The 19,511-nt window shown below is 41.0% G+C and overlaps 1 protein-coding gene across 2 annotated transcripts in view; it reads right to left on the bottom strand.

Moving 5' to 3' along the window:
- Positions 1 to 19,511, bottom strand: part of LOC140209868 (E3 ubiquitin-protein ligase NEDD4-like) — a 225,586-nt gene that overhangs the window by 32,004 nt on the left and 174,071 nt on the right. The window contains exons 9-15 of one of the 2 annotated variants that reach the window (XM_072278462.1): positions 15,226 to 15,383; positions 14,602 to 14,725; positions 13,935 to 14,120; positions 11,676 to 11,738; positions 9,293 to 9,412; positions 4,878 to 5,084; positions 3,258 to 3,335 (exon numbers count right to left, since the gene is read on the bottom strand). In XM_072278462.1, the coding sequence (XP_072134563.1) occupies positions 3,258 to 3,335; positions 4,878 to 5,084; positions 9,293 to 9,412; positions 11,676 to 11,738; positions 13,935 to 14,120; positions 14,602 to 14,725; positions 15,226 to 15,383 (936 nt within the window). The remainder of the gene's footprint in view (positions 1 to 3,257; positions 3,336 to 4,877; positions 5,085 to 9,292; positions 9,413 to 11,675; positions 11,739 to 13,934; positions 14,121 to 14,601; positions 14,726 to 15,225; positions 15,384 to 19,511) is intronic. The other variant, XM_072278463.1, reaches the window with a different exon arrangement.

Raw genomic sequence — 19,511 nt, 5'->3', positions numbered from 1 at the left:
GCGTTCATTAGACCACAGTAAGAGAAATTGTCTACAAATGGATGAAATTCAGTACTGTTGCTCCTCTCCCTAGGCGTGGGCATCCTGCAAAGATCACACCAAGAGCACAACATGCAATGCTAAAGGAAGTGAAAAAGAACCCAAGGGTAACAGCAGAAGACCTGCAAGAATCCCTTTGTTGTTTGCTCAGTCATTAAGTCGAGTCTGACTCTTTGTGACTTCAAGCCTTCTTGTTGGAAACTGCCTCTCTAAGATCCCCCAAGGTCATATGCATTGTCTGAGTAATACTATCTGTCCATTGTAGCCTCTGTCGTCCTCTCCTTCTTTTACCTTCTGTTTTACCTAACGAGAGTCTTCTCCAAGGAATCCCGTCTTCTCATGATGTGGCCAAAATATTTGAGCTTTCGTCTCATAATCAAGCCTCCTAGTGAGCAGTCTGATCGTATTTCTTCAAGTATTGACTTGTTGGATCTTCTTACAGTCCAACGAACTCTTAACACTTTCCTTCAGCATCCAAGTTCAAAGGCGTTGACTCTTTTGCATTCTGCCTTACTAGCAGTCCAGCTCTCACAGCCGTACGTCACAACTGGAGATACCATAGACCTGACTATACAGATCTTTGTAGACAATGTTATGTCTCTGCCCTTCAGTATTTTTGCCGTTGCTGCCTCCCCAGAAGTAAGTGCTGTTATTTTCCTGGCTGCAGTTACCATCTATAGAAATCTTTGAATCGAGGAAGACAAAGTCCGTCATTGCTTCCACTTTCTTTCCAGTTATTACCACGGAGTTATTAGGGCTGGTCGACATAATCTTGGTTTTTTCTAATCTTGAGTAACAGGCCAGTTTTTGCACTTTCTTCTTTCACTTTGATTAGAAGCTTCCTCAGATCCTCCTCACTTTCAGCCATCAGAGTAGTATCATCTGCATATCTGAGGTTGTTAATCTTTCATCCAGCAACTTTGATTCCAATATTTGAGTCATCTAGACTGGCATTCCTCATGATGTGTTCAGCATAGAGATTAAATAAGTCGGGTGACAGTATGCAGCCTTGTCGTACCCCTTTCCCAATCTTGGACCAGTTTGTTGTTCCGTGTTCAGTTCTAACTGTTGCTTCTTGATCTTCGTACAAGTTTCTCATAAAGTAGATCAGATGTCCATGTATCCCCATTTCTTTAAGGATTTGCCATAGTATATTATGGTCCACACTGTCGAAGGCTTTAGAGCAGTCAATAAAACATAGATAAATACTTTTCTGGAATTCCCTCGATGTCTCCATTATCCGGTGTAGGTCAGCAATTTGGTCTCTGGTGCCCCTGCCTCTTCTAAAACCAGCTTGTACATCTGGCAGTTCTTGTTCCATATATTACTGGAGTCTTGCTTGCATGATCTTTAGCATTACCTTGCTAGCTTGTGAAATTAGTGAAGTTGTTTGGTAATTTGAATATTCCTTTACATTTCCCTTCTTGGAAACTGGAATATAAACTAATCTCTTCCAGTCTAAAGGCCATTGTTGGGTTTTCCACATCTGCTGGCAAATTGCATGCAACACTTTTACAGCATCACCTTTTAAACAATTCAACTGGAATCCTGTCACATCCTGCAGCCATATTAATGGCAATGTTTTCTATTGCCCATTCGACTTCACTTTCCAGAACGTCCAGCTCTAGATCGGTGGGGGAGTCAATGCAGGTGCCTTTGCTGTTGGGTCTTTCCTGGACAATTCTTCTACGCATTCTTGCCATCTCTTTTTGATGTCTTCTGCTTCTGTAGGGTCCTTCCCCTCTTTATCTTTTACTATACTCATTTTTGAATGAACTGTTCCTTTGATTTCTCTAATCTTCTTGAATAGATCTCTTGTTTTTCCTATTCTGTTGGCTTCTTCAGCTTTTTTGCAACGCTCTTTAAGTAAGTTTCCTTATCTTTCCTTGCTATCTTCTTGAACTTTGTGTTCAGTTGGGGGAACTTGCTAAAGTCTCTGTTCATGTGTCCATTATAAGAAAAACACTGAACAAGAATGGTGTTCATGGATGGACATCATGGAGGAAACCATTGCTCTCCGGAAAAAAAAAATCATTGCTGCACACTTTAAGTTCGCAAAAGACCACCTGGATGTTCCACAATGCTTCTGGGACCAGGTTCTGTGGATAGATGAGACAAAAGTTGAACTTTTTGGCAGAAATATATGCCACTATGTTTGGAGGAAAAAGGGCATTGCACACCTTTATCAAAACTTCTTCCCAACTGTGAAGTATGGTGGAATGTTTTGGGGCTGCTTTGCTACCTCAGAACCTGGACAGCTTGCAGTCACTGATGGGAGCACGAATATAAAATTGTATGACATTTTACAGGAGAATGCCAGGCTAGGAATCCATCACCTGAAACTTGGATGATGCAACAAGACAATGATCTAAAACACAAGAGTAAGTCAACAACAGAATGGATTAAAAAGAAGAAAATTTGTGTTTTGAAATGGCCAAGTCATAGTAACCCAGTTGAGATGCTGTGGCATGACCTGAAGAGGGCTGTTCATGCAAGGAACTCAGGAAACATTGATGAACTGAAACAGTTTTGTACAGAGGTTTGGTCTAAGATTCCTCCTCGCCACTGTGCAAGTCTGATCAGCAACTATAGGAAATGTTGGGTGGAGGTTATTGCTGCAAAAGGAGTTCTACCAGTTATTAGATACAAGAGTTCACACACTTTTTCCATCCTGAAATGGGAATGATTAAACAAAGTGTTCAATAAAAGCACAAAAAGTACAATTATTTGTGTGTTATTAGTTTAGGCAGATTGTGTTTGTCTATTATTGTGACTTAGATGAAGATCAGACCACATTTTATGTGATTAATATGAAGATAGAACATTGCTTCCACAAGAACAAGGAGTGGCCACTTCTATAGTGGAAGAATACATCTGTCACAGATAAACTGATGAGGATGAGGTCCCGTAGACTTAGCCTACTATGGGTTCACTCACTATCTCTTGCAAATAGGTCTGGCAGCTGTGTCCTTCAGGACACGGTCAGCTTGGTCAGTAGTCACCCTGGGCAAGGGTCATTGCAATCCCCACCAGTGGCCGTCCTGAGTCTTTCCTGCTTTCACTACTATTCGACGTGGTGTAGGACAGATTCATCAGCTGAGCGAGCACAGTACATAATAATTAGGTGGAAGTTTCTTTAAATATACCAAGGGAAAACATAAGTCATTTACCCCCTAAGACACTGAACTGCCAAAGTAAGAAACAGGAGCTTAACTTACAGGAAGTGGTCCAAGATCTGAAGGATCTAATGGTGGTCGTTGCCTCATATGAACGGGAATCTTCAATCTTGGGTCCTCCTGGTTACAAAATTAAAGGACAGAATCGCTAAACAATACTCAACTAAATTAGAAGTTGTAAGAAATAGTTCCTTCACAAGTCTCACTTAAATCAAGTGATAAATTGACAAGAAGACGTTTCTAACTTTAGTGCTCTGATTATACTTATAACCATATAACAATTACAGCATGGAAACAGTCCATCTCAGCCCTTCTAGTCCGTGCTGAACTCTTACTCTCACCTAGTCCCACCGACCTGCACTCAGCCCATAACCCTCCATTCCTTTCCTGTCCATATAGCTATCCAATTTAACTTTAAACGACAACATTGAACCTGCCTCAACCACTTCGGCTGGAAGCGCGTTCCACACAGCTGCCACTCTCTGAGTAAAGAAGTTCCCCCTCATGTTACCCTTAAACTTTTGCCCTTTAACTCTCAACTCATGTCCTCATGCTTGAATCTCCCCTACTTTCAATGGAAAAAGCCTATCCACGTCAACTCTATCTATCCTCCTCATAATTTTAAACACCTCTATCAAGTCCCCTCTCAACCTTCTACGCTCCAAAGAATAAAGACCTAACTTGTTCAACCTCCCTCTGTAACTTAGGAGATGAAACCCAGGCAACATTTTAGTAAACCTCCTCTGTACTCTCTCAATTTTATTGACATCTTTCCTATAACTCGATGACCAGAACTGTACACAATACTCCAAATTTGGCCTTACCAATGCCTTATACAATTTCAACATTACATCCCAACTCCTATACTCAATGCTCTGATTAATAAAGGCCAGCATACCAAAAGCTTTCTTTGAGGAAAAAGCTTTCTTTTATACTTATTTGAGGAATTAATACATGCTTGATCTGCAGCATGCAAAAGGAACATTTTTTTAAGAGGATCTACCCTCAAGCTCAAGATCATCCCTCAAGTCAATCTCTTTGACCAAGCTGTTGGTAATCCCTCAGCACCTCCGGTTCCCTAGTTCAGTTCTCCCTATCACAGCTCATTAGGAAAGCCCATGTTGCTTTGGTCATAATTTGTCATTTAATTCTTCACTTTACCTACTAATTTGGTAAAGCACCCCATTTCCTTGTCAGATATGCATTTAAATTGGAGCAACAAACGGAATGCTGGAGGAATTCAGTTAGCCAGGCAGCAAAGACAAGTCTTCTCATTCATGGTCACAGAGTATGTCAGTAGAAGCTGGTTTACATGCAAAGATTTGAACCAGTGTAGATTTTAGGAACTGGGATTCAAATATCCTGTTGTGAGATGGCCATTAAAGCACATACAAATCCTAAACTCTGGAACTATGGGGATGAGAAACCATAGGGCCTTTGTATCCTGAAGCAGATCCAGTATATCACGTTGAGTTGCATTTTAAGTTCCTGCTATATTCAGATACAGATTTAATGTACATCTGTAAGGGAAGTCGTAGTGGCACTGCTTATAGTCAACTTGTATATGAAGGTATTTCAATATATGGACTATTAAACACACATTATCCACGACCCCAACAAAAGCCATAACTTACTCTTGACACACAAAAAAAGTCTCCTTACCCACGTTGTAGTTTTAGTGTTATGATCAATGAAGAATGGTCTACCATTGGCACCAGATCGGATTTCCCATCCAGGAGGCAGAAAGCCCACCTCATTTTTTCGTTGATGGCCTGGAGAGTTTTCTGGAGAATCCTGAGGGGACGCTGAGTGAGGAACGTAAACACTGGGGTTTCGACTGGGTTTTGGCTGCACTGCTTCCCTGGTGGTCTGCACAGAAAGCACACAAAGACACTTACTGCTGTTGATTCAAATGCTGTTAAATGGGGACACAAGGCAGACTATTTCAAAAGAAACCCATGAAAGAGTGAAAGGGAGGAAATGCACAGTTACTTCAGTTTTTAGGCTTTGGTCTATTTTTTAGAAAACTCATAAAATTGTGAGGTTTATAGGTATAAAGGAAAAGTTCTATCATCTATATCAAATATAGTTCTCTGAATCAATAGAGGTCTGATTCAAACCCTCAATCTACATCTAAATTTTACACAAAAACTGGATAATATTGTCTTGGCCAATATGTACAAAACGTTAGTAAAAAAGTGGGTAGTGGCAAGACAATTTTATTTGTTTATGCAATGACCCACTGAGCACTCAGGCATGATAAACTAATATAGGTGAAGGAAGCTTGAAGCAATTCGTTATGTCAAGCACTATTTAATTATATACCAGAATGAACCATGACACTCTGAAATAAAAGTCTAGTAGCTATGGCACTCACATTTTGCTGAAACAAACATACAATCTCATCATGTGTTTTCTGCCATTTGGAATACCGGCAATACAAGCGATAAAATATCTATTGGAACTGGAGTGTTGAGAGGGTAACTCTAGTCTCTTGCTCCACATATTTGTTTACAGTAATTTCTGCAAACAGAAAACCTAAAAGGCACCTGTTCAAGCTTCACCCTGCATGTAGAGAGTCCGAATTCAATGAACCCATTAATCTGTGAGCTGATATTGGAAAACAAAGTCAAGAAAGCAGCCAGATTGCTTTTAGAATTAATGTTTATAACTAATAATATTCAAGGAATGGAATTTGCCAGCTTTGTACATTTGACTGGCAAATAATTCAGATCGATAATACATGCCAGTCTCAGATGGTCCTTACAAGTGCTCAAATCATCCACAAAGGTACAGACCAGGAGTTCTCAACCTGGGTTCCATGGACCCTTTGCATACTCCATGGTACCTTTATGGATGACTTTATGGATGGTATAGATCCATAGCAAACCCCTGTATAGGAAATTAGAGAAACGATCTTGCCAACATTACTCAAAGAGGCTTTCTCAACTGAGGTTCCGTGGAACCCTAGGGTTGTGTGAGAGGTCGCTAGGGGTTCTGCAAGAGATCACAATAAAAAAAGTAAACATTGTTTTCTGAACTTTGTGCTAGCACTCACAGTGGTGGGCAGAGACCGAGCAGCCCTGTTAGCAATCTCATTTGAGATCTCCCAGCCCATCACAGCAGTGTGCAGTAGGAGTGTGTTCATTTGGTTGAGTCCATTCTCAGTTTTTGAGGCGAGATAGAGGAGGCTGTTGATGATTGGTGAGCACTGTACTGCACGGAGGAGATGATGGTAGGCTGATGAGGAGCCTGAATTGCATTTTCCAAGCATTGAATGGACTCACCCAACTTGGGCCTCACCCTCCGGAAGTTTTCGTATTTTTTCGGTTTTCTCATTTAGTCTTTTATTATGCTATCCTTTTTTATATTTATTGACTGCTGTGTTTTACAGACATGTCTGATGGCCCAATGTGGTGATTGTTGAAGGGGAGGATTCTAGCCCTAGGCCAATTCTGATAAGGTTAATGAATATGAATTACAATCTTCAAAAGTCATTTCACTGCACTAGTGCAAGAATGGACACAAAAATATGTCAGTTTTTAAAATGAAAGCTACTTATCAATGGGTTTTACATGGACTGGTGATCCAAGTTACCCTATTCCATTGCGCCTAACAAATTACAGATGTAACAATGGCTCCAGCGAAATCGAAAAGGCACCTAACTAAAAATCACAGGCATATGACACGTAAAAGTGCTGATTATTTTAAATGGCTATTGGAATATCAAAACAGAGTAAAGCTTTTGTTAATAACGTCACAGTCAGTAAAAGAATCAGGAAGCAAGTTGTTTAGTAGCAAAATTTATTACCCAGAAAAGTAAAAGTCACACAGTTGGTGAGAACCTAATAACGTCAGCATGTAAAATTATAGTGGATAAAATACTAGGACCAGATAGAGTATGATAAATTGAAAAGGTTTCACTGTCAAACAGTCTGGTAAGTCAAAGTATTGATGACATGTCACATGATACTGAAGAGGTTTTCTGTAATAAACTAAAAAACAACAGCTTCTCTATCCAGGTTGATGAGTCAACAGATTTCACCAATAAATGTCATATTGTTGCACTTGTAAGATTTGTAAATGATGGTGAAATTCAAGAAGACTTTTTCTGTTGCAAAGAGCTGCCCAAAACAAGCAAAGGCCAAGATATATTAAAAGCATCAGAAATAGGAGCAGGTGTAGGACATCTGGCCCGTCGAGCCTGCTCCACCATTCAGTAAGATCATGGCTGATCTGGCCATGGACTCAGCTCCACCTACCTGCCTTTTCCCCATAACCCTTAATTCCCCTACTATGCAAAAATCTAACCACCTTGTCTTAAATATATTTACCCTGGTAGTCTCCACTGTTACATTGGGCAGAGAATTCCACAGATTCACCACTCTCTGAAGGTGAGTATCGAAAGTATTTCCTCCTCATCTCTGTCCTAAATCTACTCCCCTGAATCCTGAGGTTATGTTCCCTAGTTCTAGACTCAACTAGCAGCGGAAACAACTTTCCTACCTCTATCTTATCTATCCCTTTTATAAAATTTCATATGTTTCTATAAGATCTCCTCTCATTCTTCTGAATTCCAGTGAGTACAGTCCCAGGCGGCTCAATCTCTCCTCATAGTCGAATACCCGCACTTCTGGAATCAACCTGGTGAACCTTCTCTGCACCACCTCGAAAGCCAGTATATACCTCCTCAAGTAAGAAGACCAGAACTACACACATTACTCCAGGTGCGGCCTCAACAGTACCCTGTACAATTGCAGCATAACCTCCCTGTTCTTAAATTCAATCCCTCTAGCAATGAAGGCCAACATTCCATCTGCGTTTTTGATAGCCTGCTGCACTTGCAAACCAAACTTTTGTGATTTACGCACAAACACTCCCAAGTCCCCCTGCACAGCAGCATGCTGCAATTTTTTACCAATTAAATAATTATCAGCTCTTCTATTTTTCCTTTCAAAGTGGATGACCTCGTATTTACCAACATTGTACTCCATCTGCCAGAACCTTGCCCATTCACTTAACCTATCTATATCTCTATGCAGATTCTCCGTATCTTCCAATCAGCAAACTTAGATTCACTACACTCAGTCCCCTCTTCCAGATTGTTAATGTATATTGTGAACAGCTGTGGACCCAGCACTGACCCCTGTAGCACACCACTCACCACTAATTTCCAGCTAGAGTAACACCGTGTATGCCAACTCTCTGCTTTCTATTAGTTAACCAATCCTCTATCCATGCTAGTACATCACCCCCAACTCTACGCATCCTTATCTTATGGATGTCTTTAATGCCACACCCTATTGAATGCCTTCTGGAAATCCAAGTAAATAACGTCCATCTGTTCCCCTCTATCCACTGCGCTCATTATATCCTCAAAGAACTCCAGTAACTTCATCAAACAGGACCTGCCTTTCCTGAATCCATGCTGCATCTGCTTGATGGATCCATTTCTTTCCAGGTGCCTCACTATGTTTAATGTTTTGCCTTCATATCTGGAAACAAAAGGTCAGTCTTGGAGGAACAGTGTTGGCATCTGTACTGATGGTACCCTATCGGTGGTTGGCTCCATGAGAGGTTTTTTGTAAAAAAAAAAGGAAATCCTGACCTTGTCACAACACACTACTTACTTCATAGAGCTAATGTCAAAAATGCTTGGAGATGAAATGAAAAATGTTCTGGATGATGTTATAAAAATGGTTAACTTAATATAAAAAAAAGACAAGTTCACTCAAGAATGTTTAAAAAACTATGTGACCTAGAATATATAATCTTCATCAGTGGAACCATGGCCAAAAAATCATGCAAAATCATAATCTAAATGCAATTCTAGAATTTTAGATAATGTGATTAAGATGCTTAATATTTTTGCTTATTCTGTTGGAAAAATACAATGCTAAATCATTTATGGACTCTTTGTCAGACTTCCTTGAGGCTGTGATTAACCTCAATGCACAGCCAAGGTTCAAATAACAATTGTTCTTACTGTAGCTCTCAAAAATGATTAAGTAACTAAATCTTTCAGGTTGCTTGAGTGTGCTGTACTTCCATACAATTTAATAATAAATACAACTTACCTGCATAACAGGTCTTGTCCAACTGGTGGTTCTGTTATTGTGGTTGACGTAGTAAGTTCTTCCTTTGTCATCTTTCTTTTCTTCCCAGCCTGGTGGTAACCCAACTGAAGTAGGTAAAATCTACCGGATGCAGCAGATCAAACACAATGAGTTAACGAAGACTACCAGAAAGAAGTCATCAATAGAGATAAAAAGTTCTGTTAAACTTGGTCACATAACAAAAATCTTGATGCCTTGATTTGAACATACACATGCTTTAAAATATCAGTGTCTGAAAACAATCTTGCTTAAAAAAGTTCGACAGGACTTCTTAACTGCTATGATACAATTGTACAAAGAATGAATGGAATGGAGAATTGAACCTAACTACCTGACTAGGCCCTCAGCACAGGTTGCAGATTTGGGCTTGAAGGCATTGTAAGCCCCTCACAGTCGGGCTGGGCCAGCTCTGCATTTTAACACTGGTAATTGTGGTGATAGTGAACATATGCTGGGCACCTAGGATCAGCCCTGGACAATAACATTTCGGGTGATTGTCAGAATAGCTCAGGTATTGAGAGAATTACATATGATCGGGCTTGAGTCAGTTTCAGGTCAGCTTGTAAGAGAAGTTTCTGGAGAGTGGTGGTTCCGAAAGTGGGCAATATTGCCCCCCCCCCCCCCCAGGGGTGGTGGAGTCCTAAGTGAGTGGTAAAGGTAAAAGGGGTGGAGGAGGGTGCCTGGTAGCAAGGGGGTAGCTGAGGGATTACAAGCTTAATTTAAGAAATGAATCCCCAGTGCCTCATAATCAATTACAATGATTACATAATCACCTCATCTCTTGCTAACCCACCATTCCCTTAGACTTTGTTCAAAGTGCATTATAGTTGTAGAAAAGGAATGTGACACTTCTGTATTTGAAGCAACACACATAAAATGCTGGAGGAACTCAGCAGGCCAGGCAGCGTCTATGGAAACGAGTGAACAGTTGGCGTTTTAGGCCGAGACCCTTCATCAGGACTGGGGAAAAGATGAGACGTCAGAGTAAGAAGGTGGGGGGAGGGGAGGAAGAAACACAAGGTAGTAGGTGATAGGTGAAATAGGGAGAGGGGGAAGTAAAGGGCTGCGAAGTCGATTGGTGAAAGAGATAAAGGGCCGGAGGAGGGGGAATCTGATAGGTGAGGACAGAACACCATGGAGGAAAGGGAAGAGGAAGAAGCACCAGGGAGAAGTGATGGGCAGGTAGGGAGATAAGCTGGGAGAGGGAAACGGGAATGGGGAATGGTGAAGGGGGGCATTAGCAGAAGCTGAGAAATCGATGTCCATGCCAGCAGGTTGGAGGCTACCTAGACAGAATATAAGGTGTTGATCCTCTAACCTGAGTGTGGCCTCATCATGGCCATAGAGGAGGCCATGGACTGACATGTGTTTCATTCAATAGACTGAAGAAATGGTGCTTGTTTTTCTGGGCTCACTCTGAGCATTATTGCCGTTCACTACTTTAGTACAGTGATGGCTAGTACAACTTCCACAGCCTAATCACACAGTGATGTAGTTTCTGTGAATTAGGGTGTGGTATTCAATAGGGTAAAGTTCAGAATTTGCCCTTTCGAATGGTTTTGAGTGCATTTCTCCAGCCCATGGCCTGACTGATTTAGTGCTGCCCCACTTTCTGTACCTTCAGGTTTTAACCTGAGCTATAATGACATCATATTTCTCCCCTTTATTGACTGTAACACTTGAGCTTGGACTTAAGCAATCAGCGATTGTAATTATTTGCTACTGTTTTGAATTTGCAGTTCCTATTTTCTTTCGCTGTGCATTGTACGTCAGAATTTCTTATAGCTTTCATGTTAATGGCTGGAAAGGGAGAATGGGGTGCTAGAGCTGACATCCCACCCTCTCTGTTGCTTTTCACTCTCCGCAAGTAGAAACTCAATTCAAAGATGTCACCTCTCCAACACTGCCCTATTCACCGATCACCCTTCAGCACATGGACCTGTACTGGATCCCATTCCAGCCCGACCCCAGCTTGCTATTCAAAGTCCTTTTGTGCTTAGAATTTTTTGATCTTTTCAACAACTGATCTCCTATGCAGCTTTAATTTCCACTGCCACATTCAACCAGGTTCTATATTCTAGAAGTCTTCCCTAAATCCAGTCAGAGTTGTACAGCACAAAAACAGCCCACCACATCTGCTGCTTGTTTTACCTATCTACACTAATCCCATTTTGCCCATGGCCTCCTGTGCCTTGGCATTTCAAGTACCTGTCTAAAGCAGTGGTCCCCAACCTCCGGGCCACGGACTGATACCAGGCCGTGGCCCAGAGGTTGGGGGCCACTGGCCTAAAGGTTTAGAAGCTGCTTAGTGGCTCATCATTTTAAGGCTGTGTTGCATACTTACAACAGGCAGCACAGGCTGTTCCTCCAGAGCAGTCTGTGAACTCCCACGTCTACTGGAATGACTCTAAAGAAGGAACAGCAAACGTGTTATATTTCTAATGAACTCTACTGAATTTAGCAAGGGTATTACTTAGCACAGTAGAATCTCAGAGGGTCCAAGATAGAAGTGAAGATGAGAAGGAACAAATGTCTTTTTGAAGAAATCAATTCAAACCCTACCAACAGGGCACTAAATGAGCATGGATAAATTAATGCCTAATCATACTGATTCTGTCTCAGTCATGGAATATCTAACAGTCAAATGTCCCCCATTTTGTCTGCCACCATCTTGGTAGCAGTGTACATTCCACTTCAGGCCACCATCAGGCAGGGACTGTGATCAGCAGTCACAAAACAACGCCCCCAGATCCTTTTTCAATCACTGCAGGGGATTACAACCAGGTCAACGAAGAAGTCTTAACAACTACCTCCAACTTATCCCCTGTGGAACCAGAGGTGCCAACACACTTGACTGCTGTTATACCATCATCAAGAATGCCTACTGTGCCATCCTGTGCTGAAGTTTGGAAAATTCGATCACCTGGCAGATTCCACTGGCAGAGACTAAAGACCACAGCACAAGTGGTGAGGGCCAAGAAGGTGGAAGAGTGCTTACACGACTGCTTTTAGTTGAACGACTGGACAATATTCAGGGATTCATCCTCGAGTCGGAATGAATACTCCATAGTTGGCACTGGCTTCATCAAGACCTGTGTGGATGAGTGTGTGCCTTCAGCAGCATACAGGACATACCCAAATCAGAAGCTGTGGGTGTGGGTATGATGAACCAGGATATTCATAGCCTGCTGAGGTCTAGATCGAGCTCAAGTCCAAGTTTAATTGTCATTCAGCCATACACAAATATAACTGTGTTAATCTGGGGCGGAGGTGCAAAACACAGTACCAGCAGTCCTTCACAGCACAAGGCACACATAGCACATATAAGACAGCAGTAAAATACACAAAACATATGAATAGTCCAAGACCCCGAGTCCAAGAATGTTGCAGCAGTCTGCAGTCCAACACAATACGGCTTGTCTTCTGCAAAGCAAACACTGGAGGGCAGCACCGATTCCATCATGGATGCTGCACCACACCTCCTCGGGTGGAGTGCACCAGCTCCTACGCCTCTGCTCTGGGCAGCTGTCAGCAAGTAACAACGCGGTTTGAGGCCTAATCCTTGGTACGACTGAGGCCACATAGCTCCACTGCCGTTCGCCAGTAGAACAGTGAATCGAATTTGCAGCATTCCACATTAGCAATGTCCAACAGGATCTTGTGAACAATGACTTTCTGTTAGGCTGCCCTCTGCCTTTGCGCACCAACACCATCTGATACAGACAGCAGCACAATCCGTATCAAGTGTTTTGGCACCAGGCTATTTGTGGCATTCAAGATCGGTGACACAGAATTATACAAGAAGTCCAGGTATGATTTACAGAGGCTATTTTAAGAGTGAAAAAACAATTCCAATTTAATTTAGAGGCAGAATTGGATGCACGTCAGCTCTGGCAGCATTTGTAGGTCATTACTTCCTACAAGACAAAACCTAACACCCTGAGTGGCTGTGATGCTTCACTCCCAGATGAGCTGAATGTATTTTATGCACGCTTTGAAAGGGAGAATAAAACTACACCTGTGCAAATTCCTGCAACATCTAGTGACCCTGTGGTCTTTGTCTAGAAACATTTTCCAGAGGGTGAACCCTCACAAGGGATCATGCCTTGATGGCGTACCTGGTAGGGCACTGAAAACCTGTGTCAACAAACTGGCAGGAGTGCTCAAACACATCTTCAATCTCTCACTGTTGCTGCCAGAGGTTCCCACCAGCTTCAACAGGGCTCCAATCATACCAGTGCCCAAGAAGTGCAGGGTGAGCTGCCTCAATGACTATCACCCAGTTGCACTCACATCTACTCTGATGAAGTGCCATGAGAGGTTGGTCATGGCTAAAGCCATCACCTTCCTAAGCAAGGACCTGGACAGTGGCAATTTGCCAATCACCACACTAGGTCTACAGAAGATGCAATCTCACTGGTCTCCACTCAGCTGTGGATCACCTGGATAATACCTATACCTACGTCAGACTGCTGACAGGGCCTGACCTATGTCAGACCCTATTATACAGGAAAACATGCACCTGAAATTTCTACAAAGCTGAAACCAAACATTACCATGGGATTAAATCACATGCTATTTAAAAATTCATCACTCTTCTCACCGAGCTGGTACTGCGATGGTCCACAGCTGTACACCCAGACGCCTGAAATCGCCGATTAAGTTCTTCTGCAAGTTGACTTTGCAAGTCTAAGGTTGAATTTTGTCCAATAGGTGTATGAGGTGGTGGGGGTGAATGGGGATTGCAGCTGTTAAATGCAGTTTCGTCTTCAGTAATCAATTCCCAGCCCTGCAAAAAAAAATATTTAAGCAAAACACTAACCAAATATTGTTTTAGTGCAGAGTAATATGTAATTGAATTTGTTGGTAACATTACAAAGTTAAATCATTTTGCTTGAGAACTTTGAATTAAGTTGGGCTTTATAGAAGCATAGTACACTATAGCATAGAAACAGGCCCTTTGGCCCATCAAGTGTGTGCTGAGCCATGAATCTGCATATCCCATCAACCTGCAATTAGACCATACCACTCCATTTCAAGTACCTATCCAAATTTCTCTTAGATGTTGTAATCGACCCTGCATCCGTCACGTGGACTGGCAGCTTGTCCCACTCTTGCCAAACTGAGTGAAGAAGATCCCCCTCATGTTCCTCTTAAGCATTTCAATTATACAGTTATAATCGCATCCATGTCCCTAAAATATCATACATCTTAGCAAGTTCTTTATAAATAGACTTTACTTTTTATAAAGGTTAAAGTATTAAACTTACATCTGGAGAATCTCTATTTTCAGGAGTGTCTGTTTCTTCTGAAATCTGTCTGCGTGTACTATATATACGCTGTGCCTCCAGCTGGATATTAGTTTGACAATGATTCGTGTCGGATGCATAATCTCTGTTGAGGAATAATAATTAGTTCTGTGTCAGGCAACTGATATATTTTCTTCCTACGTACACTAGCCTTTTTAATTCTAAAACTTTCAGGAACTTATCTTTTAATAGCTTGTCTGTGTAAAAGATGAGATAAAACTTTAAAAATTAAGAGTGCTAAAGATTCTTCAATCATTGGAAAACATCTTCTCCTTTAATTTGAAAGTCAGACCCACATGCCATTTAATTTTCTGTCTGATAATGTCTGTGAGTGGCATATCTCTCTATGCAAACAATGCTTGTATCAGCTGGCCACAAAATGCAGGTTTGATCTTGTCATCTGATCTCTCATCCTTCCCTGCCAAACCTCAATGCAATATTTAGATTCATCAAGTAAAACAGCATGGCCCAAGCACTCCATGCTGAAGAGCTACAGAGATTATTTATCATTACCTCGAAAGATTTTTTTTTATTCCATCCTTTGTAGTTACTTCATTTAAGATGCACAATAAGATCTAGACTTACTGGGAACTTGGTCGAATCCACTGTGTTGTTCTTGTTTCATGATTGACATAATAAGTTCTTCCCAGATTATCCTGTTTCTCTTCCCAGCCACTGGGCAATGCAGGTGGTGGTTGATTATGGACAGTCACCTCCTGTTGGTCCAGAATTTCCCAGCCAGGCTAAAGGAGCAGCAACATTTAACCATTAGAAAGACTTTCTTCAGAGACCAGATTCCTATGTTGTTTCTTTTTCAACATTCTGAATATGTGCACTAATTAATTGCAGGATTTAAGATTGTGATAAATCCGATCTTTTGGATATGTTGTACATTTTAAAATAGTAATAAATTGCATAATTTTAAGTATTTACAATTAGTAAACCTCTCTTTGCTGGGTCCTAAAAGCACACAGACAAAGAGCTTGCCATCTCCTTTGCACAAAGTATTCTGAAGACAAAGTGCATAACATCAAGTCATTCTAATGCAATCTGTATTTTGTGCTGGTTTATTTTGCTTACTTTCACTTGAGACTGTGTGACAGAGTGGCAAGATTTCTCTACACTGTAGGGTTTTAATATAGGTTGTGTGTTGTATATTTAATATTTAAGTAATATTGGAGTAACCTTGTATAGGTTAATTCAGCATTCTTGTTCATTTAAATAATTCTTTACGGGTTATATTTATAAATCATTAACTGAATACATCATCACACTGCCATATGATACGTGCATGCCTCACTTAAAGTATACTCAAAGTTACGCCGCATTCCCAGATTCCCATATCTTCCTTTGAGTTATTTAATGTTTTGAAGTTACAAAACATAACAATGGCGATGAGGTATTTTTAAAACTTACTGGAGGTCCTTAAAACTAACCTGGAGGTCCATTATTAAGGACCTCCAGCACCCAGGGCATGCCCCTTTCTCACTGTTACATTAGGTAGGAGGTACAGAAGCCTGAAGGCACACATTCAGTGATTCAGGAACAGCTTCTTCCCCTCTGCCATCCGATTCCTAAATGGACATTGAAGTTACGGCCACTACCTCACTTTTTTTTTAAAAATACAGAGTATTTCTGTTTTTACACATTTTTAAAATCTATTCAATACACGTAATTGATTTACTTGTTTATTTATTATTATTACATTTTATATTTTTTTTCTCTCTGCTGGATTATGTATTGCATTGAACTGCTGCTGCTAAGTTAACAAATTTCACGTCACATGCCAGTGATAATAAACCTGATTCCAATTCTGAGACAGTGGCTGGGCTGTTCAAGTGCACAAGTGCAGCAAGGAATGCCAAAACAGAGCAGCACATGTTTTTCATAGGGGAAGACATGATCAAGCTATTTAAAAAAGGCAGAAAACAGGAGAATTCACATGTTCATAAAGAATGAGTAGCACAGGGTGAAAATAATCATAGAAAAGCAGAAATGGCTAGCTATATAGGAAAGATAGACATATGTATACTGAGCTAACTCAACAATATTTTGAAGCAAATGAAATAGCCAATGAGAAACAAGTATCAATTTTGCTGAGTGTATTTGGTTTAAAGGCACAAGGTTTGCTTCAGCAAAACCAACAGAAATTAGCTTTCCTGATATTGATAATGCAGGAATACTTAACAACCAAAATTATTATTGATTGCAGAATGTTTTAGGCTTCATAAGCGGAATCAAAGGGAAGGGGAGAACATTTCAGTGTACATGGATGAATTGAAGAGATTGTCTGAGCATTGTCAGTTCGGTAATGGGATTTATGATGCACTGAAAGGTCATTTAGTTTGTGGAATCTTACAAGAAAGCATTCAAAAACTGCTTCTAACTGAAGCACAACTTACATTTAAAAGTACAGTTGAAATCACTGTTTCAATGGAAACCGTAGACAGAGATGCAATGGAGTTGCAGTCAGGCATGAAACTGAGTGGGAACAAAATTACAAAGTCTAAACAGAAACTGGCCAGGCCAAAGAAATTGTGTTACTGTTGTGACGAGGACTCACATTCACCAAATAAATGTGGGGTTATAGGCAAAACATGTAGTCAAGGTGACAAAGTAAGATACTTACAAAGAGAATGCTGGGTAGCCAAAAATAAATTAACTGCTCTGGGAAGAGAAAAAGCTAAAATATCAAGTTGCCGTTTCAAAAAGAGCACTAATCGACACAGAGTTGATGAAAACTCTGGTATTGATGAGTATGATACAGGATTGTGTAGCCTTGAGATTTACAGTGTGAAAATTAACAATAGAGAAGCAATATTGCATTACACCAGAAGTGAATGACAAATTAGTTAAAATGGAATTAGACATTGGTTCAGCTCTTTCAGTCATTCCACAAAATGAATTTGAGAAGCATTTCAAAGATACTAAACAGAAGCCTGAAGATATCCAACTAAGATCTTATACTAAGGAAAACATAACTCCTGTAGAAGTGACATGTGTAATAGTAAAATACAACAATCAAATCACATTGAGCTTGTATGTGGTAAAAACAGGATGACCAGCAATGTGGGGGCATGATTGGCTGAGACTACAACCTGATTGGAGAGCTTTCCACAATTTGCACATCACATCCCCTGCAATGAAGCCATATGAAAGCAATTTAAGAAAGATACTGCATTATGCCACACTCACAAAGGGTTTTCAAGGATGGCATTGAAAAACTCAAACACATCAAGGGTAAAATAGTGTTAAATGAAAATGCCACGCCCAAAGAACATCCTGCTCCTTATACCACCCATGTTAAGGTAGCCAGTGAGCTCAAATGCATGGAGGCTGAAAGACTTCTTTCCAATGTCAGTGGTCCCAGTAGCCAAGAAGAATGGGTCAAGGGTGATTTTAAGGTTACCATCAACCCTGTACTGAAAGTAGATCAAAACCCTCTGCCTGGGACAGAGGATATCTTTGCAAATCTTTCTGGAGGAAAACACTTTAGCAAAGTGGACTTACCTAAGGGCTACTTGCAGATGGAGATGGAAGAAGTGTTTCTCACTATAAACACTCACAAAGGGCTTTATTGCTATAATAAGCTTATTTTTGGAGTAGCATCTGCACCTGCTCTCCAACATTAAGCTATAGACCAGGAGCTGCAAGGATGCCCGGGTACTCAAGTGTTATCTGGATGACATCACCATTACTGGTAAGGATGACAAGGAACATCTTCAAAATCTCAAGACAGTGTTAAAAGGATTAGAGGGTTATGGGTTCAGAGCATGATGCTACAAGTGTGAATTGTTTAAACTAAGCATCACTTACTGTGGTCACACGATTGATGCACAAGCATTACACAAGTGTGCTGAGAAAATTCAAGGAGTGGTGGATGTCCCAAGGCCAAAGGACATGTCACAGTAGTTATCTAATGTTACAGATTGCTGCCAAACCTGGCTGCTGTGCTCCATCCTTTGAACTCATTACTACTGATCAGGAAGAAATGGCAATGGACAAAGCAGTGTGAGGTGGCTTCCCAAAAGGCAAAGGAAATGGTGACATCAGACACTGTACTCACACATTACGATCCACATCATCCAGTGAAGTTTGCCTATGAAGCCTTGCCTTATGGCAAAAGTGCAGTCATATCACATGTAATGAGAGATGGAAGTGAATGCCCCATAGCCTTTACATCACGTTCCCTTACCACTGAAGAAAAAAGTTATGCAGAGATTGACAGAGAGGCCTTGAGTCTGGTTTGCAGCGTAAAATGTTTCAACCAGTACTTGTACAGGTGAGTTTACCATCATTACTGATCATCAACTACTGGTGTCCATTTTCCATCCACAGAAGGCTGTTCCACTAACAGCTAAAGCACAAATGCAGAGATGGCAGAGATGGGGCCTGTTTCTTGGAGGACACGATTATAAGATTGAAATCAAAAGGACAATTAGTTTTGGAAATGATGATGGATTGTCCCATTTATCCTTGGAAAGGGAAGTCTGGGAGAATTTACACAAAACAACATTCCTCTTGACATAATTCCTCTTAATGCAAATCAGAAGTCTCTCTATTATGCCAAAGATGACCCAAAGGGAAAGCAGAAAAGACCCCACACTGTCTCAGTTCTGTATGGCCACTCAAAATGGCTGGAATGAGCAGCAGAAACTCCAGCTCCCCATTATTACTGGCACCAAGATAAAATTGCTCTTGATGTAGGTTGCCATATGTGGGGATTGAGAGTTGTTGCACCATCCAAGCTAAGAGCTAAAGTGTTGGAGGAACTGCATGCTGGTTACGTAGGCCTGGTTAAAATGAAAGCATTGGTGCGAAGCTTTGTCTGGTGGCCTGGGATAGATCAGCAGATCGAGCAGTTTGCTATG

This window comes from Mobula birostris, chromosome 14, assembly GCF_030028105.1.
Source record: "Mobula birostris isolate sMobBir1 chromosome 14, sMobBir1.hap1, whole genome shotgun sequence".
NCBI lineage: Eukaryota > Metazoa > Chordata > Chondrichthyes > Myliobatiformes > Myliobatidae > Mobula > Mobula birostris.
This window is presented reverse-complemented; position numbering and strand designations above follow the sequence as displayed.